The following is a 24364-nucleotide window of genomic DNA, read 5'->3' as shown; positions in this document are numbered from 1 at the left end:
GCTGGTGACTGTTTTATTGGCACGCGCCATGTCTGGTCGAATGCTGGTCCCTGTGACACAAATGCCTCCATGAAATACACAAGTACTTGTCCTGTTGCAGGATGCAGAGGTCACCAGCCCTTTTGAAACTACAAGCTACTCTCAGAGCAGAGGACTACTCCCAGTTATATATATATATATATATATATATATATATATATATAGAAATGACAACCGCACAACATGCGTTTGATAACATATTATTGAATAGTAAATTATGCTCATCCTAAACTATAATTATCATGTTACTAATTCTGCAGAATAATCAACAAGATGAGAAAGTTAAATTAAACTAAACGTTTAAAATGGTATTCTCTGTGAACTACCTGGTTCCCACAGGTAACACTTGGCTCTTTTTCGGTTGTGCAGTTACAGTCTGTGGTGCCACGAGTGTTTCACAGTTGTTGAAGTCTGGAATGGCAAGTGCTGTTTCGGGAGCCAGTTCAGGTATTTTAAGGTCTAGACTTCTTGCTGATGCCTCTAATTGAACATGGTTAAACCACAAAATTGTTGTCATTTTGGAGTACTCCTCACTTTTTCCTCATTTTTTGTCATTGTGCCATTCTGCACAAATGCTTTGCAGGAGCAATGGAGCCAATGCTTTCAGCTAGATACACGTTGAGTGTTCAGATACTGTATGTCTGAGCTGCCACAGACTAGACATGGTCAGCTGTCAGCTGGCACGTTGGCCTTATTCCACATCCAACAATGTGCACCCCTCCACTTATTCAAGAAAGACCCTCACCACAGGGTAAGTGGCTCATTATTTAGGCAAATATGGTTTTAATACCAGTATTCCATTTGATGCCTAGGACTGGCATTATCTCCCAGCAACTTTGGGGCCTGTTGTTTCATGTATGGATGCACAAGTTCAACTGCTGTTAAAGCTCACCATAACTTCAGAAGCTGCTGTTCAGTGCTTTGAACAGATCAGCAGAGTGGTAGAAAATCCACCTCACTTTTCATTATGCAGAACAATTACTTCTTCTTCTACTTCTTGTCAGATGACTTGCTTTTTTAATGCTAGCTTTGTTGGAGAAGTATTGGCAACTGCTTATATGGTACTTTGATGGAACAACTTTGCCACAACTGCGCCCAAGTGTCTGGTGATCACTTTTGGTGAAGGCGTCTGTTCAGAACCAAATATGATCAGAAAGTGAAGCACTGCTGTGTGAATAAATGGAGAGCTGACCAAAACTGCGTGTAACACTCTCGCCCTAAAATATTGGCTAAATCTTCACTCAAGATCTAGTAATGTTCAAGTCAGACCCTCTTCATGATGCGTATGTAGAGCTGAAATGAAACTTCTCACCTCTCCACCATCCATTCTGCACCTGTATTTTCGTATATTCACACACTGTGTGAACACCTTGTCTTCAAGTTTCTCTCAACATGCGACTTGCATGGCCTACCTGGTTGACTCTCCTCTTAATTATCTGTGGTATGAACACCACCTCCGAGTGAAGTGATTCCACTCATTAACAGAGCGTTAGCTTACTAATTGTTCCATGTGGGGACAACCTTTTTTAATTTGATTGTGTGGTTGTGTGGTGTGGTTTGCTCGTAGTCCTGGAAAATGTCAAAAGAAGACAATGTCTTGATTAAAAATGTGCGTGCCTCAGCTGTTTGAGGTTTGGTGGTGTTGTCAACTTGGTACATTGCTGGAACATTGTGCTTCATGCCACTGTGGAGTTTTATCTGAACTTATTTTGAGATCTGTCATTGTGACTTTCTGGGTCAGTCAATCCTTATAAGTTTTAGCCTGGGATGGTTTGTAATCAATGCCAAGCTTGCTGACTGCACGCACGCACGCACGCACGCACGCACGCACGCACGCACGCACGCACGCACGCACGCACGCACGCACGCACGCACGCACGCACAGAAAACAACATCATTATTTGATCAGTGCAAACCTCCTTGTTTATTATCTTACATCACACAATCCAGCCATCCTACCACCGTAGAGGGAAGGTGGAAGCGTCATGTCTTGTGTGTACTCTTCTCTTTGTGTGTCTTCGTCTCTCATTCTCTTGTGGTGTAACCCGCCAAGCTGTGCCAAGTGCTCACAGCTGGCAGCAACCAAGCAATCGGTCTCCCTGGACATGTTGCCCCCTGCGCCAGGACAAACAGGAAATGAGCCCTGGGGGCTGGCAGGAAACTGACTCCGCAGCCAATAAGAGACGAGTTGAAGAGATGTGGGGGGAGGAGAACAGCTTGGTAGGACAGGAATAGCAACCAAACCAATGTCAAGTGGTTTGAAATCATAATGGCGATGGATCAAGAGATGATCATGATATGAAGGTGAATTGGGGAAAATAATGAATGACAATGACAATATTCATCCTTCCAATGTTGTGTTTGGCCTTCCAAGGGCAAAAGTACTTAAGTGAATTGGGCTTTTAGTGGTTAAGCACCTGAATTTTCCTTATACCGCATCAGTTTTTGGATCTGACAGATGACGGATCATTCACTTCAGAAAAGTCTTGTTTGTTTGGAGCATGTGTCAAACTCAATTCGCAGGTACCAAATCCAGCCCGCTAAATTGATTTATGTGGCCGCCAGACTGGCAAGACCTTGAATTGTGTGGTTGTCAGGTTTTTTTTTTTTTTTGCTCCCCTAACCTAACCACTGATAGATGGCATTTGAGTCATTATTGCGTATCACTGTCTCATCTGCATAATAACCTTCACATTTTCAGAGACATTTTTATACAAATGTACGTTCACCTTTGATACCAGATCCTGAAGATCCGATTCTCTCACTGGGTGGCACTGATGCACAGAGAACATGTTCTTTCTAAAAAAGTATCTAGTGGCAAAATTACTCAGAATTGTCTGCGTGGATGCAGTGACAATGATTAATGATTAAAGTTGTCTTGGAAGCAGCGACACAGTCGTTCAAAGATGTCTTACCGGCAGACTGCTTTTCAATTACCAGGTTACTAAAACACAATGTCTTTGAGGATAGATCAAGTGGGTCATCAGAAATGAAATCTGCTCTTCTGTGGTAGACCATCAGATGTGTAGTGGCCAGCTTTGATGAATCCAATCTTTTATTCAGATCATCAACGTGTCGGCAATCCTGCTTAAACTATTGAATATTGACCTGAGTCTTTTCTTTCATCTGTGGAAAAAAAAAAAAAAAGTGTCGATGCCAGTTCCTCAGATAGGGAGCAGTGTTGCTTTGTAGTCTGGTCAGTCCCTCTGCAGTCTCTCCTCTGCTTCTTTGTCTGTGTGTCCTTGTTATTGTGATGAGCTCTGTCCAATTCCAGTGCAACCGCTGGACTGTTGGAAGCCGTCCCTTCTAATCTGCTCCAGAGTCAAGGTCTAGATTTGGAACCAAGCCTGGAAAGCCTCAGCCACGACAATGACTGATTTGAGACTTTGGGACAGTCAGGGTCTCCCTGCGCAGCAGAGCTTTAAAGGTCCTTCATCACCTTGTTAATCAGCGACGACACCATGTGAATTGCCAGTCAGACTGTTTACAATTAATCTTTTCAACTGCAATTCTAATACAATCGCTGCCTCCAGAGAAGGACTGGTTCTTGTGACCTCATTGTCGAGTGCTTCACAATAACTGTCAAATTGAAAGCTGCTCAGATGACAGTGTTGACAGTGAATTTTTGAGCCCATTTCTGTACCCTGGATTATAATTTATATTCACACTGACCCAAATTAGTCTGGTCCATGTAAAGTGGTAGGATGCTAACATGACCCTTCATGGTACGTCAGTGGTTCTTCTCTTGCCCTGTGGCATAATGGCCTGAGGCCTCCAGTCGTCATTGTCCCATATAATGCAACACATTCACGTAATGTGCAGAAAACAACCCTTGTTGAGTGTAGAGGTAATAATAGTAATCGTTGGTATGCAGTTCTTTACGTGCATCATGGTTTCAAATGTCAGGTGATGGTTAGGAGCTGCTGCCTGCTAATGTCAAGGCGCAAGTGGCGCTGGGTTTTTCGGACTACAATGAAGAACAATTTGTGTCTCTCAGGCTCAGTTGGGTCTTGCTTTAAATTATTTTCTCAATAGTGACATACGGTTGGCGGTATGCAGGCCTAGTGGTTAGCACCATTGCCTTGCAGCAAGAAGGTTGCGAGTTTGATGCCCGGGTTGAACCACCTTTCTCCGTGGAGGTGCATGTTCTCCCCATAACCTTGAACCACCCTGAACAGGACTAAGCAGTGTTTAATGGACGATGTATGCATGACATACAATTTAAAATCTAATAAGTTCTAAACCAAACTTTTAACCAAACATTTTTATACATATGGAGCACTATCGTTGCTGCTATCCTGATTGTTCTTAAGGATCTTTGTCGGTTCAACATGTTCAAGCCAACTCTGTATTCCACCCCATCGCTAGACTCGAGGCAGACACCAAGTGATGAGTGTCGGTGCTGTGGGCTGAAAGAGCATACGAGTACACGCACACACACCTATATACACTTACTGCCTAGATGTTAGCGGCTTTGTAGTCCAGACGTCCTGCCAGCTCACTTTCTGTCAGACTGAACATCATCATTACAAACTTGACAGCATTTCACTCGGGGTTTCCAAAGCTGGCTGAGTTCTGTGCAAAAACATTGCTTCCACAGAGTATAAACACATCACATCCTTCTCTGTATTATGACCACATTCAAACATCCCTCAAAGTCCTTATCCTAGTTCAGGACTTTTTCTCGATTGTTTTCTTCCCTGCGCCCTTGTTAATCAGTTATATCCCATCTACTTGGCTGTCAAGGGCTTGTCAGGAAGCCGTCAAAGCCTCTGCTCTTCGTCGCACACTACTGCCGCTAATGACACATGATGACACCCGTCAATGAAGTCACCCACCGGAGATGCTGGAAGGCTCAACATTAAGGAATAACTATTCCCTTAGTGTGCCACTTCATGTCTTCTAACCAGATGTCTGAGTCTAATTTGTATTCAAACAGAACACACAATGTAATCATGTTGTAATGCATTCAAATATTGTAATATACAAGAGAGCTGATATGGTATATTGAGGAAAAAAACAAGAAATTTCAATGTCGTGTTAAAAATGTGCATACTATAATATCAAGTAATGATCCTTTGCCACTTCAACACTTATGCTTTCTGCATTCTCCATGTCTGCCTGCGTCTCCCTCCCGAAACACAATAATAGAGAGTTGGGTGAAAATCTGATTTCGTGACAGCACTAATATGCAATTATGTAAATAGTGTATTTTGTGGTAGTGAAATAGAAGCACATGCAAAATCCAGTTGCGATTTGAATGTGGAACGGGGACTCTCCCCTGGATTTTCCTTTAGTGTAGGAGGTGTACAGAGCACACACATCATATGTCCTTGTGGCCCTCATTGACTGTTCTAAGAGGAAGAGTCCTCCTCGACTGATGGCGAGGTCGCACTGACATTGCAAGTCACACTTGACCTACATATCGACAAAAACAGTGGAAAACTCTCTCTACATTTGGTATATCTCAGTGTGGTGAGGGTATGGGAAAAATAGTTACACGAAACACTTAGCAATAAATATGTTTCCCTTCTTTACTTCGTAGCATCCCACTTGGGCTCAATAGAGGAAATCTAGCTGTAAATGTCAGACATAGCCAAAGGCTGGCCCTGGGGCCATGTGTGGCCCTTAATTAAATTCCATTCTGTTATTCAATTTATTTTTGCATCCCTCTATCAACTGGAAAATGCAAAAAGAATGAAATTTTTCATGGTAGTATTGCAGATTGAATTTTTTTTTTTTATCCAGTTAAGTCTAATGAAAATGATACTGTATATAATGATATTGGCCACTAGCCCTTCACAAATACTTAGATTTAGTGAAGAAATTGCCCCTTAAGTTAGAGATATATGAATATGTTAAATGACATGTAAAGTGTGATGACAATAAGACTAAGCTCAATGTTGTCGCGATACCTTTGGTTATGGTCATCCTGAGCACATTCTCGTAACCTTAACTCTCATAACTCCGAACTGTCTCTCAGCCAAAGTGGACTGTTTGTATGGAAAAGATGATGGAAAAATGTAGTGATGGCCTAGAATAGCTGAACTCTTGGTGTGTGTGTTGTTGCTCATGGTGGCATGAACCCAAACACCCTCCCACACTCCTTAATAATCCAATGAAACATATTAACACAAATAAAGAAAATGCAGTTTCTGCCATTTATACTAGGGAATAATCTGCTCTTCCATGCAGTGGCTTGAAAATGAAATCAGTGTTAACCCAAAACTAAAATAGCTGATGTAACTGCCAATAGCAAACAAAGGCGCTTCTGTAACTCATCTTTAATTATAACATTGCTAAAAATTAGTTTGAAATTCCCACATACCACTTTCTTATACCACCTTTTGTGGTCTTATTAGCGATTTTCTACCTGTCTGTGAATGAGAGGACAGTTTGTTGCGTATACCAGGTGCTCGACTTCACTGCCTCTGTGTATTTCCCAATTTGTTTGCTCCTACACCTTTCTCATTTCTGCTCTGAACTGTTAGATTTATGATGGAGCTCCCTCCTCCTGAGTCAGTCATCCTGAATAGCTTCCCGTCCTTTATCTTGACACTCCTCTCCCTTATAGTGTCAACGTCACCATCACATGTTTCACATGCTCTCTCTTCCTTGCTTTTCCAGAGGAAGAAGTGGAAAACTTTGACGTGTCCAGTCTCCAGGAAGAGGCCCTGAGGAATATTGAGGCCGACAGCTTTTGGTGTATGAGCAAACTGCTAGATGGCATTCAGGTAAGCACGTGTCCAAAGAGGATGGACTTTCATATGGTTGCCACAAGCAAATTCACTTGCAACTGTCAGTTCTCCTGCCCTGTTGGGCTTTCAGGCTTGGATCCCTGAACTTGCCTATTGAGGTATAGTCAGGGTGAGTTGTTTACTCCTCTAAGCCCGTTATCAAGCCAAGTACCCAACTCGGTTTAAACCGTAAATCTCAGAGATGATGGAGATTAAGGTTATTTAAAACAATCTCTTTCACTTCTTATTCAGTCAGATAGCTATCCATGATCACTAGTGGTGAAAGATTGCCATACTGCTGCCTACACACTGGTGTACAAAACCAAATGACTGGGCGGTATGAGCAACTACTAGTTTCTGTCTTGCAACTGCAATCCCAGAAAGTGCATCTTGAAAACTAGCATGGCATTAAAAAGTGCCTTTGTGTGGCAGAAATGTACACCAAACCAAATTCAAGAATGGTAGCCACAAGTGAAAAAGCTTTTTGTGAAAGGGAACAAAGTGTAAGTAGTTATGGATTATTTCACAAAAAAGTCTAAAATCTGTGCACCAAACAATCATGGTGGAAGACTTCTCACAAAGGAACCATCATCAATCAATTAGAATGTATTCCTTGTCTGGGTCAGGCTTTTAACATACATTCAATTACAGACAGGTTATTTACAGTCTTACTTATTCAACTGTCAATGTGGCGCCCAGGTCCCCCAAGACCAGATGTATTTTTTATTTAAGAACACGTTGTCTGAGATGCAGTTGAATAGTTTGAATTATTTCCATTACAATGTCTGTCATACACAAAATGTTCCGAGTTATATATGTCATTATTTGTCATTAATGTTATTCTTGATCCAGAGCACACTTGGGCGACAGGTGTTTTATTGAAGTGGCTCTTCAGTTTGTGTTTCAGGGAATATGATTGTTTTGCGTATTATTGAGACGGCTTAAGTGTGCAGTCGATAGGAATATCCTTTCAGACCTCTGTGACCAACTGCATTTTATGCCATCCACCCAAACTCACACCCAATTCTAAACATATTTCTCTGTTTAAGGGTACTATTTTATGATTAAGCAAAAGTTTTGTTTAAAATTATGTTTTTTTTCCAGGGCTGATAACTGATATTTGTACCCAATACACATTTGCAGTAAAAGTGAAGGTATTGGGAACAATGCATAAATAATGCAGTGTAAATGCAGTACTGTTTTCTAAGGTGGTTCTGCTAAATTGCATCGACATGCAAGTGTAAATCTCTTTCTCGAACCGGAAATGAGCCTTAGTGACGTCACTGGATGTAGAGCCCATTGCTGGACCATTGCATGCAGCTGGATGTTCTTGTAATGCCAGTGACCATGTCAGCCTGTTCTTCTGACCAAAAGGTGTAGAGCGTCAGTAGAAATAGGTGCAGCAAGTTTAAAGGATGAGGGACGAGTGGCAACCACAAGTGTTTTGCTCATATAGTTGACATCATAAATGCCCTTATTGATGTAATACTTCAGCATGGGATAGCAGCCACCCTGTAATTGGAGGCTAGGCTGCCACATAAAGGATTAGTGTAACTACAACTTAAAAATAAAATGTATAACTGCAATATGATATCCCTTAACATCAAGGGTATTGTCAGTGCACACTTTATCTAACAATATTATTTTGCTGCAGTTAACTTAGAAAAGGGTGAAATTAAATAGCTTGGTAGATGGTTAGTTCACATTATTGTCCTACAGTTTTCTTTCAGACATACAGTGTTTTGTTGTGGACTGCTTTTCAATCTCTCATATATGCTTTGACTACCATGTTTCCATGTCAAATCACATTCCATACCAAATAACAGCACCGATATTACTCACATGTATACAAGAACAGGAAGGGACACGGGTAACATGAAGTGGACGATCAGATGCCCCTTTCTGCTTCTGCCCCTCAAAATGTAATTTGCCACACAATAGTCCGCAGCCTCTATCTCTGTATCCTACTGGACAGCGTGAAATGTCAAACCAATGGGTTTCACCAACCCTGTGTCCCCCTTGGGGACAGATGTAACGATGGCAATGCTTGACATTGGGTTACAATGATCCTTCAAACACAGTTTCTTAACTGGGCAGCATGCTTAAGAAGCAAGTGCCAAGTGTATCCACTCAGGTCAATACTCCCTAAGCTAGAGTAACTGTTAGTCTTTAAATGTATCGATTCGGCAGGATGCTTAGTGTAGTACGAATATCAGAGTTAATGGGGTAAAAGGATTTTTGCAAATGTTCCACATTCTTTTGATGTTTTCTCCCACAGACACCAAGCATATGCGATCTATTGATAGTCAATGAACTTTTGAAGTTAATAACAAAGTGAGCGTGGCAGTGACGGCGGTTGTGGCTCCAGAGTCGATGTTGTCCCTGTGTGGCTCCTCTATGTGCTTGTAGATGCTTCTGGTGTCACACTTGTGTTTGTTTGTGACCTTGGCTACAAACTAATTATGTGCAATGCATCAGGGAAGACTGCGTTTCTCCCCCTAATGCTTTCTAAACAATCCGACGAAGGCTGAGTGCCTCACCACCATAATTAGTTGGCAATCCTTGCCCTGACCTCATCTCAAACCCTCTCACATCCACTACCCTCTTCCCTGGTTCATGGGGCGGTGGGAGGGAAGGGGTCTTGTGGGAGACTGGGACTCTGCCTGGTCAATTACGTTTGCTCACCGCCTTTAAAAGCATCTGAGATATTCAACCAGTCTTTCCCCAATTTGTGTAAAACTGGTGTTTGCGTCACAAAGCTCTTTGAGAAAACGTTACGACGCAGCAGTGCTCAACCAAGAAACCTGCTTCCCACCCACGTACGTCCTATAATTACAGGTACAGAGTATAATTTCTTTCTCCACTTTTAATAGCGAAAATTGGTCATTAGCTCGTTTTTATTGTCCCTCCTTCATGCTACTGTACACCTGAAGGGACACTTTGTGTTGCCAATTAGCTGAAGAATTCTTTGCTTTTAATTGGCACTTCCCAGCCCAATAGTCAAAGGGACAGAGTCCACCACATTTCTTACACCTTTGTATTACTGCATTTTTAGTTTCTAAATTGTTCACCAAATTTATGTCACAATTGCATGTAGGTTCTTCTAGATTGCAGAGAGATGCACCAATCCTGTTATCGGGAATCAACCCGAACCAGCCTCTTAAAGTGGGATCGGGCATCGGTGAACAATTGCCGATTTAAAATTGTTTTTAAAATGTTTAGTTTAGTTTAGTTTTCGTTGATGTCACACACAGGGCCTGTCATGATGATAACATGGCAGCACCTAACAACAGATACAGCATTGCTGCAGTAGTTTTCAGTTTTCACCCGGAGCGCAGCTGCAGTTCTCCACTTACTCATGCAAGGATGGCTGGACCGAGAGTTATTTGATGCCTTTTAAGAGACGAGTAATCTAGGATGAGATCGCTCAGGCGTGGCGACTCTTATTTAAGACGTGGCAGGCGCTACGTCTTAAATAAGGCAGCACTTCCTAAAACACAGTGGAGAGCAGTTCACTGAAGTTTGGGGACGCTCCACACTACGGAGGCCCCACATTTAACTCTATGCTGTTGATGGACTTGACTTGTGTGTGAAATTTTTTTTTTTTTTAATCCAATCAAGGCGTCAGCATGGGAGCAATAGTTGGACATACACACACACACACACAAGAAAATACTTCCAACCTGTGGTACAGTGTCACAGGTCACCCCAAGTTGCCAGAGTCTCAGAAGTGCCAGCACCTTTTCATTTAGGTTAAACTGACAAAAATAAGTAATTTCACATGTTTTGAAGTTTTTACTTATTAATTGTGCAATCTTTTATGGAGCCATTTTAATTCATTCATAGGATTATTATTATATTTACTTTATAGGTGTTGCTACTGAGTTTAGGACCCCCTGCGCTATTTAGTGGTCAGTTACTTATTACTTTTCCAAATAAACATATGCGTCAGGCATTTAAAAAAGTTAAGTGCTGTAGTTAGCATTTTTGTACAATACCTTCATTTGGAGTAGTAAAAATTCCTTCATTTTTACTGCTCCAAATGTCAGTTATTGGCCTCCTAAAGTACTTATAATTGGTATCATTATCAACCCTCAACGGCACATGTTGGTCTCTAGTGTAAAGGGTTAATGCCTGGGCTTCATGTTTTGATGTGCTGTGGATTTTTAATGCTGAAGGAACATTTAAATTTAATTCAATACGATTTAGTCACCACTTCATTCTTTAATTTGTACCTCACAGCGAAAGGTTGATCATTACTATTTGAGATGTTCTCATGTTTACTGAAGATGTCCTGTCTGGGAGGCTTTTCTCACTGCGGATATTGTCTCGGGTGGCCTGAGTCCGATTCGCCCCCTGCTGTGCAGCCTTGCATCTCTGTGCCTCAGGCGCAAAATGGTTTGTGACCCATGATGAAGCATGTCTCAAGGAAGTCTTTTTCCGCTGTGTGACACTGGGGTTGCTGAGCCCAAACCTATTTCCGATCATCGGCTTGACCACCTTTTTCTCTGACACTTCTGTCACCTCAGATATTAAGGGATGATGGACCTCTGCCACAGCTGTGACAGTATCTGGCCTTTCTCAGCCAAAAGTATACATATCTTCTTTATTTTACAAGAAAACGACGTAATTTAGTGAACTAAATCTGTCTGTCAGTGAAGTCTATGTTGTATATCAGCTTAATAAAAATGAAAACACGTTAGTGAGGCCTGGACACTGCACTATGCAGTGACTCTGCTAAGCGTACCAGGTTAACCAGGTTTGGGGGTCACCTGTTGTTTTTTTTTTTTTTTTTTGCTTCACTTCAGTTGAGTGCAACAGCATCAAGCAAAAAGTCAAGCGTCGTTGAAGTGTGATGCTAATTCTTCTGTGTCGAGTTTTGTAAGTGGATAAGTGGGAAGTACACCAAACAGCTGGTTAAAATTTTAGAATTCCCTGGCTGACTCGAAGAGTTAAATGAGTGTACTCAGGTGGTCCAAAGCTTTAAAATCACATTGAATATGGATTTTCTCAAACTGTGTTGTGAAAAAGTGACTCGGAGAACTCATCATTGAAGTTGATGAGTTGGGATTTGACAGTCTGTACATGGCTTAGACCTGGATCAGCACTGCTGAGTTAATGATAAAGCACAAATATTCAATTCACTTAATGGTCTGATATAGTGTGGGAGTACATTTCCAAATTCTTGTGTATGCACCACATTGGCTCCCTTACCTGATAACCTGGGTCACTGGATGTGGATGGAGTTTGGGACTGAGGCTGCTATCAGGGTGTTAGGAGATTTGATGTGGATTTCTGATTTGGACCAGTTGACCTGATGGAACTTTTGTGCCGTCCAGTGAGTGATATCATCAAGACAAGCTAGGACAGCCTCCAGGTCTGACTTTAGGACAAACCTTGAGTATCTATTATAGGTTTGTAAATATGTCTTCTGCATACATGTAGTGGCAAGCAGTCATCTTGAGTTAGCCTCTGTGATATGATAAAATGAATGAGCGTTTAATTGTACCGTTGGAGGTGCAGCGTTCATTGGACGTCTGAGCCTACAGCTAGTTTTGGGTCTCCCGAGGGTACTGATTGTGGGTACTATTACAGATGGTGCTACCTGCCATTTTAACTGGGGGAATTTGGATCAAGTGGAAGACACTTGTGGAAGTGTGTAGATTAGACACCAAAACTGTCTAGTGACACGACACATTGGTTAAAGCTGTTGTTGAATTTAAAGAATTTAAAATGCTGAAATAGTTTTTATCATGTATCATCAGGACTCAAACACGTTTGGAGTATACTTTCTTTCCAAAGTGCTGTCCTTTGCACTAACTGCTTTTGAGCCAGTGAGGAAAGTTTATTAACTTGACTGTGTGTGTCTCTCCACACTCAATGTGCTGGAAGCTATGAAACACATGGTCTCTGATTTAAATGGTAGTATATCTCACTAACACTTTGTATTAATTAGTTACTGCCAAATTCAAGTCTGGATGTGCTATTAGCTCCTCAAAGATACTGAAGTAAACATTTTTCTTGTCTAAAATTAGGCAAGTGTTCCTCTGAAAATGTGCCTACAATGTCAGCCTGGCTTTCTGCAATAAAATAAATTGATCGAAGCAACACAGTTTGCCCTTGATTTACCACTGTCGAGTCCTCTAAACAGTTAAACTTACCATAGGAATATGTAAACTGTGAGTGCCACACTTCTCAGCTGAGGTAGGCTCACATGACCATTCCTGGGTTTTAATGTGACATTTAGGCAAGAGTTAAATAGAAAAGGGGCATGTGTTCTCACATCAGCTACACATGGCACTTGGACACAATTTGCACATCAAACAGCTGAGCCACAGCGTAAACCCTGATGCGTCAAATCTACGAAAGCCTGTTAACCAGAAGGAGACACGTTAGTTGTCTTTAAACCTATTTCATTATTAAAAAGCTAAAAGCTATGAAAGAACCCTGTGAACGGTCTTTGTCACAATATGAGGTTGCGAACGTAGTGGTTACAACACAAGTACCCTTGAGCTAGTGAGGCCGACCCTAGGGTTATCTCAGCCTCTGTGGCAATAAGTTGTCCACGGCGCTAAATTGGACAGCACCTCTGGCTAACACATCAAATTTAACTTGTTCAAAATGGCAACATACCTGCCACTTTTATTCATATCAACCGTCTTCTCGATCTGCTGTGAGATTGTTGAGGTATACAGATCCTCTCGATCCTGGAACCACAACTCCCATAAACCTCAATGCTTCACTGCTTGATTGTAATTTACAGTTTTCCAAATGATATCTGAGTGTGCTGCTCTCTTTGTCTCACCCGCTCTGCCCAGAGAGTGGAATGAAGTCAAAAAGTTTTAAAAGTCCATTATTCTGCCAGCACACCCCAGAGGGCTCTCAGTTTTAAAACCAGCAGATGAACAGCTGCCTTTTATGCTAATTCTGCTGATATACCTTTTTGCAGCGGGGGCTTCTAAATGTATTTTCCAGCCTAAGACCCAACGTTGAGAATTTCTATTTCACCCTGGGATCTGAAGTTATTACATTTCACTGCTCACATGGACACGCGGGGGTCCGACATAAAAATGCTCCTCCGCCGGTTTGGTAGCTTGATGTACGACTCTATACAAGCGTGAAACAATTTCAGCAGGTATTTTTAGCTCTTTAATGGACTTTAAATAGGCGGTGGCCTCAGATGTGTGCACACCCTCCTCCAATAGATGCTCCCACCTCTATGTGACTCGCAAATAAATGGGTAAACACCCTGAGTTTCCACTGACGAGATGGAACAAAATGATACGAAAATAATTGTTTTGGCAGACATGTACTGCAGGTAGAGTTATGTGGGAAACGCCAATGGTAGAATTAATTGTCACCTTCAATAATGCTGAATAATTGATGATGATACTCATGTAACAAATAGAAAACATGACATATGTTTTCATTTTTGACAAACGCATTTATGTGAGATAAATCATTGGGTTGTTAGTTGACAGCAGAATTCCTTTGCTGTCAGCTTTTTGAGTGTAGTGTTCTGTTTAGTATTAGCCTTGTCATGATATCATGATAGATCTTTATACAGACACCATGATGTGTATAAGCAAAAAACTAGTGATTTCCACATTGATTCCTGTCTGATCCCTGAATTTGGAAATCTGCTTATACTGCTAATATTTTGATCCAGCACCAGGGCTCTGTTTGCTTCATTGTTATTGTTATTATAGTTTTTTGTGTATTAAAAAAGGCAGGTCATAGTAACACCAGAAAATAAGGATGGAAACGATGGAAATCCTGTCAACAGGAAAAATCCCTCACAAAAAGCATATAAGGCATCGTCATTAATCACGTTGTGTTACATGGATACATGAAATCCTTAAAATGGCATACATAATAAGTTATAAAACAAAATTTTTATAAATATGAAATTGTTAAAAATGGCCTATAAAATGCAACACCAACTCCCAAGGCATCAAATGGCTGTCTAACTTTCTTCAGTAGGGCTTTTGCGTCACATGAACACGTTTAGGCTTTCCCATAACCCTCGTTCCACCTTCCTCTGGACTTGTGTTTGCCCTTATGGCAGGCCTGGCAACCCGCGGCTCCTGAGCCGCATATGGCTCTTTGATCATCATGAAGTCTGTTCAATTCAATGGAGTGAAGATGAGACGCTCTAGTCTGCAGCATCGTTCACATACACAGACCGGGGCCACGTCATAGGTGACATGAGCCGCGTAAAAAAATATACAAGTAAATTTAATGGCGCGCACATTTCTGTCTACGCCACTTGATATTTCGAGGAGGGTCATGGTAAAATATATGAATTTTTTAACATATACACAAGAGACCTACACCGGACGCCAACTGGCTGCTTTAACCACCATACTGCCACAAAGTCACATGACTAGCTGTTCAGGTGAGCCATGTCTGCCACACCTACATATTTGTAGTGTGTGGTTCTTAGCAGCAACACACAATGTGGCTCTTCGCCTCTGACTGGTTGGCCACCCCTGCCTTGCCATGGGGTGCCACTCTTTTTATCTAGTTTTCCGAACTGTGCCACATCTATTCATTTACATCAATTCGAGTTCTCCTTAACGAAGAGAAAGAATTTTTGTGGTATAGAACTGATTTTTTGTTCATTTTATTTTTCTGACAACCTGTAGTTAAAAGCATGTTAACCCTGTAAGACCTTCACAACCTTCCCTGACATGCAGCCAGTCAAATGATGCAAACCGTACCTTAGTACTTAACCACATCACATGACTTTAACTCAATTAAGGCAACAGCTCGCAGTAAATAAAGACGTTTTAAAAATAGCAACTTTGCTCCATATCTGAGCCGCTTCCCTTTGAGAACACGCCAGACTGTGCGTCTGCATATTCTCAAGGCGACCATCTGTTTCCACGCTGCCAGCTCGTGATGGGGTCGCCATCGAGGGGCTAACCAGGGTCCGAGAACTGACGGCTAGCAGACGGTAGCCAGATCAAACCAGACTCCTTGTCCGCTTGTCGACTTCCCTTGGGATCTCTGATGCCACCTTAGGTTGTCACTCAATCCGCCACACAAACACACTCATCTTCCAGCTGGTGTGTGTCGCTGTCTGATCCTGTACACTAATTTGATTTGTCTGATGTTCGTCAGCTTTGAAATGTAGATGCGATTACCCACACATTAAAGCACCAAAAGCGTTCCGTTGCCCTTCATTCCCTTTCCTTAAAAACTATCAGAAACAGGACTGTCAATGTTTATGATTTAATCTGCATTACAAACATCTACTCAGGGAAGGGAAGCCTTGTTGGCAGGTCAGCGCAGGTGAAGGAAGGAGCAGATGTTGGCCTGGAGGTGAAGTCTGGCTTCTGAATGGATGACACGACATATGATTGCTGAAGAGTTATTCCTCTTCCACGCTTCTGTCGTTGTATATATATATATATATATATATATATATATATATTATATTTTTTATTTTTTTTCTGTTCTGTTCTCGACAGCAACCAGGGAGCAGAGAGCTAGTCCTTCATCCATATCGATAGCTATATATATATATATATATATATATATATATATATATATATATATATATATATATATATATATATGTGTGTGTGTGTGTGTGTGCAAGTGTGCTGTTATTAGCATACCGTGTCCTTTCCCAGCCACACAAACCCACATGTACACCCTCATCGACAAGACAAGTGAATGAAAGCTGCTGTACATCTGAATGACTGTAATTGCCTTCCCTCCTTTGTCTACACTTTATCGCAACCTGTCATCTGCTTTATATAATCACTCTCTGCCACTGTCTGACAGATCACTGACTCTGTCCTTCAGTCTTCTCTACAACACTGAACATCTATTATTGTCTGCACTTTATCTTTACCTGTCATCTCTTTAGCCCCCCTTATGTCTCTCTCTCTCGCGCTCTCTCTCTTTCTTTCTCAGAGTTTCGTAACCCTTGCGGCATTGTTGTGTCGGGCCTGTCCAACTTGCTGATAGACATCCTGTGCTACAATAGAAGGCAATCTAAGTCCACCATTGAGCTATTGTTGGCTCTAATAGAAAGGACTGAGAGGTGAAGAGGGGCTATTGATTCAGCTGACTGTGGGAGAACCGTCCATGAACGAAAAAAGGGCAGAACGAGAAGCTGTTGACATCTAGACTTCTTGTTTGTGTACTTTGCGGTGGCCTTTGTGTTTATGTGGGAGCTTTCCCATTCACTTTATGCCGCTGGACGGACAGATGGTGGAAGAATGTATGAATAATGAAGTGGAAGTCGGTTTCCTCCAGTTGCCTCAGCTGATCAAAGATCCATCATATTGTATTTTACGAAAAGAGTCTGTAAGATGAAAAAGAGAAGTCTTAACAAGACGGAAGATGTGATGGAGAAATAGGTCCGAGTTGTCTGGGAAACGAGCAGAAGAATAAAAATGTTGTTCGGCTAGGGTGAAAGAAATAAACGACCAGAGGACATTTATTGCAGGTTCAACTACCTTTGGAAGGAAATGAGATGGTACAATTCTGATGTAATGGCATGTAATTTTGATTTTGTTAGCAGAGAGGAGGTTCGACAAAGAAGGAGGAAAATAGTCAAGTCAGCCAAGCAATCTGATTATTTGAAAGTAACTCAAAATGTTGGTGAAAATGAGAATGAACATTTCCAAACTCCATCACCCAAACGTTTTTTCACTTGGAAATCTCACTGCCTGTCAATGATGCCATTCTGTGTAGTCCTACTCCAGCTCCAGTACACGCACCCTTTGGCTTCGTAAATGGTGACATTATGGCAGAACAATGATGAATTTGACCTTGGTTGGTTTCTCTTTGCTTTACTTGCAAGGGCAAGCACAAAGTTTGCCCCTGCCTGTATTGTACTGTACATGCAGGACAAGCGAGAGTAACAATTGAGATAGTTAATTTAGGGATATGAACATTGTTAATGTTCGGAACGTGATATACATAGCAATATATATCATTCAGCTCGACATGGTGTGATCTGATTTCACGTTAACAAGCTGGATGTGATTTTTAATCTAAGACAGTCAGTTAGCACTGTGCGCAGTCTCGACTGACCTGAGTTGCAAGCCCACTTTGTTCTGAAGAACCACTAAATATGTTAAATGAAGCTCTGCTCTGGATTTTGAAATAGTTTTCAGACTGTGTTTTTTGACTCTAACAACATTTCCACAAATTTTCTCCACAGTTTTCCGCCTCAAGCGAAATTGCACAGTCGCTAGTGGTTTTCTGTGGAACGAGGTTTGGCACCTTGTAAGCAGGTTAGCAGCTTACATATGTTCCACTTTGGTCGAAGCAGCTGGAGCGACGAACAAACCCGAGAGCAGTGAACTTGTATGTTTGACTCCTCCACAGCTGTTGCCATATACTCTTTGTTATAGATTCAACATTTCGTTTGTCCACTCTGCAGCTCACAGGGCAAGAAATATGGAGGGAAATTATAGTTGGAGTATTGTTGAAACGTTGTATTCTTACCTCATTACTTTATGTGCGCATGCTTTTGTTTCAGATATTAATTGAAAGGATAATTGTTGTTATAAGTATAGATTATTGACAAAATTTCGCCTCATTTTACTGTTCCTTTTCACTCCCACTGCTACTCTGTCATCACAGTTGCCACCGCTATTCCACCCCACCTGCACTCTCCTCCTCACCTTCTTTCAATTCTGCCCATTACTGTTCATTGTCCAAAAAGAAACTATTCACTGCATCGTCACCCTTCCTTATAATTCTAAATGTTTATCAGTGCAATCAGCTGTTAAAGAACCACAAATACAACATGAAGATTGAGAAAACACCAGAGGATAGAAAGAAATGAACGAGTTGATGGAGGAATGAAAGCGAAAGAAACATTTGCTAAAAGCCGGAAGCTTCAATAATGCAAATGTAATTACTTGTTGCAACACTCACACTTGCTTCCTACCTCGCCGTATTTGCGTTGCTATAATGGGGAGAAAGAGCTGAGGACAAGAAGAAAATAAACAAAACCAAATGCCAGAGTGATGTGTGGAACCGAACAAGCTAACTACATGTGCCAAGGATGACCTCAACAGAAAGAGTGCACTTGAAATACTGGTTGAAAATATAGGCTTCTCTACTATAACTTGGCTGTCAAATTTCCCCACTTTGCGACAAACAAAGGTCATATCATCTAATCTTAATTCTTCAGTAACCTTTTTTGTCGTATATACATTTTGCTTGTCTGCATGCCTGTCTCACTGGGGACAAAAACACGCAATATCCTCTAGCTGAGATGAAAACATTTCTGCTCAGTTTACATAGAAGACCACAAATTGGACTAATAATAAGACTGTATGTGAGTGGCGTGAACTCGTGACTTTAGGTTGAGTCCTTCCTGTGCGTCCCGGCACTCTGGTAGTTCTCCCTCAATCCGAAACCATTCTTTGCTGCCACTTATTCTATTCAATGTCTGAGGGAATTGAATCTATCCCAGCTACTTGGGGCGCGAGGCAAATAGGTGAAGAAGTTGGTCTGTGTTTCAGAAAGAAGTACAGGGTTTTGTCCAAAGTAGCTCCCTGGCCACCGGTGATGCAAGCGTGCCAGGAGGAACGGAAGTAATTGGATGGAAGGAAGTTTTCATATATGCTTGTGGTTCACCACAAATCATGTGACTTTGTTGACATCACCCATGGCATTATGAAAGCTCCACAGCATGATTCACATGTCGGTAGCTACTCCATCCTAAACGTGCAGGGGACCACAGCATTCTGTACCACCACTCTGTCCTATTACTTTCAAATATCTGTAAATTGCATCATGAGTAAAATAACCACAACGTTAGTGTTATCTTATCTTAGATAACTAAACAAGTTCTACAAACAGAAATTTTTCCCTCGCCCCTCCAATTCGTATCCTTTATAATCACTTTTTTGTGTGAGCCTGGATGTCGACTCACCAAGTATTAAATACAGTTTCTTTAAGCTATTTGGCGGACTGTTATTGCACATCACTCTTTTAAAACCGTACACAAATCCAGGCCTAGATTTTCTAAGGACAATCAGGAGACACAGGGGGAATTCCAATTCTTCCCTTTATCCTCAATCCTTAACCCGTCAAGTTCATTACTTAATCTTAACCCTCAAAACCAAATGCTTAGAGCAATGCATGGCTTGAAATGGGACACCCCTTAACTGCAGATGCGTCTTCAGAAAGTGAAAAGTTACACTTTGCACAGAAGTGTCACAGTCACGGTATGAGCTGGCTGCGCTTCATACTTGACACCATTGACAAGTTGGCGCTGTCCATGCTCGCATGCAGTGCTTGTGTCACCTCTGCGGCACAATTTGTTTTGAAAAACACATTCTATTACATCGCGTTGTAGAATTGATTCTTTGAAACACTGTTTCAGAGAGTGATCGCTTCAGTCACCACTGTTCGGCTTCTGTGGTCATTCGCCACCAGAGCTAAATGTAGCTTTTTTTGCACCATGTCGCCAAATATATTCAGCCAGCAAATATATTAGTTGCATCTGGGTAGTATGGGTCTTCTCTATTCCTAAGGTAGGTACCAGAAAATCTCAAAATTGAGCAAGTTACTTTCGTCAATCTTGTTCCTCAACTTAACTTTCAGAATCAGCACAGTCCTTGCTCTTCACCCGAGCGTGCGTTTTTGAGGTTGAGCACTGAGGTTGAGGATTAAGGCATGGATTGGAATCCAAATACACAACCAAAGGGTCGCTTGCACCTGTAAGACAGTCAGCCTGGTCGACTTGTCAAAAACACTTTACTGCAACTTACGCAGTCCAGTTTGTGAAGGTGTCACCGTTAATTCATTTTTCTGAATTGGCCACAAATACATGTAAATTCTATCAGACCCTTGCTGGCTCCTGACATTTGGAGCACAAGCCTGACAATTGGGTGAGGGATGAAAATCATTTCATATCTTTTGACAAACCTTCCCCCAAATCATCATGTTTTAGGAGTAGGTGTCCACAGTTGTGATTATGGTTATAATTTAAGGGGTTACTACCTTCAGGATTGAGTAGTTTTGCATGAACGCATTGAAATGTCAGAAGTCCTTGCAGTTTCCACTCCAGCACCTGCTGACAGGGCGGCGAGGACACCCGCACCCTAGATTTGCTGAGCTTGAAGGACGACTGGAGGTGTTTACTGGTGGCGTTTAAAAGACTTTTCTTTCCCTCTTCATGCTCTTTCTCTCCTTCTTGCCCTCCACCTTTCTTCCCCCTTTTCCCTCCGTCTGTTGGGTAGTTTGCTGCATCAGCTGTTTTCTTTTAGCCACTCTGAAATGACCCCTCAAGGAAACGTAATCCTTATCATGTGGGTGTGGACACGTTCACCTAACGGGAATGTGCTGCACAGATGTATTGAATTTTGCAACTCGACGACTGGCGTTTTCCATTCCAGCTATCATATGCACGCTTGTGACCGGACCTATAGCTCATCGTGCTGATACCAGAATTTCAGAATTTTGAACAAAGCACTGCAGAGGGATCGGAAGTGTTGGGGGTTTTCTGTTGTCACTGGCCTGGAAATTTTACAGCGGTACTTACGTTGCCATACATGCAAATTTCGTTACAAACAAATGTTTGGGAGAATAGAACAGATGATTGCCTGGCTTTTTTGTGTAGGCAATATGTTTTATTAGTGTTAAACTACATTTAAAAAATTTAATTCCTCAATTATTTCTTGTGTTGTTAGTGGGTCATAGATTTTTCAGATCCAATTTAAAGTCATGTTGTTTTTTGTTTTGGAAATGGACCAGATCCACTTTGCTTTGTGCGATCTACTCTAGTCTAGATTGTTGTGCGTCAAAGCGGCCTGCACAAAAAAAGTAGAAGTGATTTGTATCTGACTTGTATTGATGCTAATTGTTGCGGTTCAAGCATGGAACAATGCAGGAGGGTGTTTCGGTTGTGAACTGTTGAGCCAAATTACCAGTCATTCCTTGTTGTGAATTTAGGTCAAACTGCTGAATCTGATGTGATGAAGATGTCCTGTCCTCTTTGTTCTTTTCGTAGCACATTTTGCCAATGAATTTTGAACCAACAATTTGGGACTGACATAATGCTTTACATTTCAATTGCTCCACTTTTCTTTGTCAGCAGGAAATATTTTCCTGGTCTGTTTCTAATGGTCTTTGGGTGTTTTTCTGTCTGAAAATAAAGCATCAGTGAAATTTCAGACAGGCGTGCTTATTTTGACACTGGCACTGGGGACAAGTGGGTGCAAAGAGAAGGGAAGCAAGTGCTCACCTCACATCAGAAAATTATTTTCACAGAGCAAATAGCCAATCTTTGAAGGTTTTTCTGACTGAAACTTTAGTTTTCTTGTCTCATTGCCATTGACATTTATGTATTCTTATTCTCATTTCAAATTGTAAATTTAAAACTCCAAATGGCTCCAATATTGACCATGTGACCATGTCTCTTTTCTGCAGGACAACTATACCTTTGCACAGCCAGGAATCCAGAAAAAAGTCAAAGCCCTTGAGGAGCTGGTCAGCAGGATTGACGGTGAGTCATCGGCTTTCCTCTTATCCTTCAGTCCTTGCATTCATCCAGCACTCATCTCTCAGTTCTTTCTGCTATCCGAAGGCTGTACTTTCCTCTCATGACCTTTTACTCACCTATTTCTCTTTGTTCAAGGTATTTTTTTGTTCTGTTTTGTTCCCCCAGTTTTTTGATCTCTGCTGACCACAATCACATTCAACTTAATGCTCCCTAAAGTTAGTGCTGTCAGAATTGATGTCCATCACCATGTCAATTTGAATTACTAGTTTACACTGCCTTCCAGATCAGAATCTGTTGAATCAGTCATCAACAGTCAACCATTTTTTAATCTTTGAAAAGATGCAACCCATTCTCTCTCCCATGCGTAATATATTGACGTCGCATCACAGAAGGGGAAATAGGACCCACTTGTCAATGTATTGCGCCATCGGCGTGAGAATTGCAAAATGACAGTGAATTTTAAAGGCTTTGTTAAATTAAAAGAACAAAGGTGAAGCTTTTAAGTGGTGAGCTAAATAAATAAAAGGTACTTGTACTTGTAAAGTACTTGTAATTAAATGTTGGTACGTGACTGTGCTCATTTTCATTTGAAAATATTACAATGAAATGGAAATAAAAAAACGCAAAATATTACATTTGTTAAGGGATATTCCTGATAATCAAGTGGATTATATATAATACAACAATATACAACATAGGACATATTGTGCCATTCCAATCGTGTGATTCGGGTTGATGCCCTTGCTCTCGATTGGGCATCCGATTCTGGTAAATCAGTGAGCGTGAGGAGCTGAAAATTGATGATGTGAAATTCTTGTTATAGATGTCTACCCTGAGTTTTCACACCTAAAATCTCCTGCATATCATTTTTTATCGTGCGACTCTCTGATTGTCTCTGCCTATTTGGAATTCTACCGACTCGTCTGCACTCATGCAGAGTGCTCATAAACAGCTCAGCATCAGTCCCGACACTTACATTCTCCTGCTAATGAACAATCCATATTCACATCTGTAGATTCATGTAACTCAGCCGGAATCATATCCTTTGCTACTTAAAAAGTAGCAGCGCAAAATAATGCCTTATTCGAGCCATTGCTGTTGCCGTTGTCATGTTCTTGGGTAAATGGGTAATCTGGTACTAGGTGCTGAGAGATGCTCCATCAGCTACAGGTTGCTGCCGCATCCTTTGTTCTGAACTTTATCTTGGTGTGTTTTGCGTATGGCACACATTGTTCATGGTTACTTCTTGGTAGAGAGAGGTGGAACAGGAATACTTCATGATGGAGGGCTAGGCAGCATCATCCTGCAAGAAAAATCTTTGTCTGTCACAAGCTTTCACAGACCCATGAAATGAGTTTTTCTGCCACGTCTGGACTTTCTCTTTGTCAGGTTCAGAACACTCATCATCCTGGAGAGACTCAAATAAGATGTCTCCTGGTTACCTCACAAGCAAGGTGGTCTGAGCGGCCTGGAGGTGCCCTTGTGGTAAAGACCAAGTAAACTCTAGAGATAGTCACTTTCTGGGTTTCTGAAAAGATTGCAGTCCTGGACTCATTATTTTGATGGCTGCTCCTCTGACCTGGACTTATCTAAGCCAAGGAAAATGGATGGATTTATTGATCAGGGAATATAATATAATAAGCCAAAATGTTGATGCCAACAAATGCTAAATTACTATCGCATAGTAATTATTATTGTTATTGTTATAAAAAAGTTCATCCAACGCAATTTATCTTATCATAATCTTGGCTACATTCATTATCTGGGCTTTTGAACTCCATCAAAATGAAATGAGCCCCATTTTCAACCAACCCTGAAAGTTTTATTGAAATTCTATTTATAGACGAACTCAGCTCTAATGCATAACCCTCAGCACTCGGTCTTTGGCATTTAAGGTAAACCTCCATAATGGAATCCTGCTTTACTTAGTAAATTGTTCCTCAAAGCTGGGAAGTGCCTTCCTGACCTGGTGTTCTGGAGGAGTGTTTTGACATGTGTCATGGAAACAGCTGTCTTCTTTTCTTTGATCATTTCGTGTCAGGGGTTGCCAGCAAGTCAGCCTCTTCCACCCTCGACTGTCTTGATCATCCTCCCTTATCAC

The 24364-nt window shown here is 41.4% G+C and overlaps 1 protein-coding gene across 4 annotated transcripts in view; it reads left to right on the top strand.

The window, feature by feature from the left end:
• The window catches only part of tbc1d22a (TBC1 domain family, member 22a), a 124213-nt gene that overhangs the window by 61899 nt on the left and 37950 nt on the right, over positions 1 to 24364 (top strand). For all 4 annotated transcript variants that reach the window (XM_053862450.1, XM_053862452.1, XM_053862449.1 and 1 more), the window contains 2 exons: positions 6667 to 6773; positions 22191 to 22266. In XM_053862450.1, coding sequence (XP_053718425.1) covers positions 6667 to 6773; positions 22191 to 22266 — 183 coding nt within the window. The remainder of the gene's footprint in view (positions 1 to 6666; positions 6774 to 22190; positions 22267 to 24364) is intronic.

This window comes from Synchiropus splendidus, chromosome 4 (genome assembly GCF_027744825.2).
Source record: "Synchiropus splendidus isolate RoL2022-P1 chromosome 4, RoL_Sspl_1.0, whole genome shotgun sequence".
Classification (NCBI taxonomy): Eukaryota; Metazoa; Chordata; class Actinopteri; order Syngnathiformes; family Callionymidae; genus Synchiropus; species Synchiropus splendidus.
Note: the sequence above shows the minus strand (reverse complement) of the source record. Positions and strands in the feature narration are given on the sequence as shown.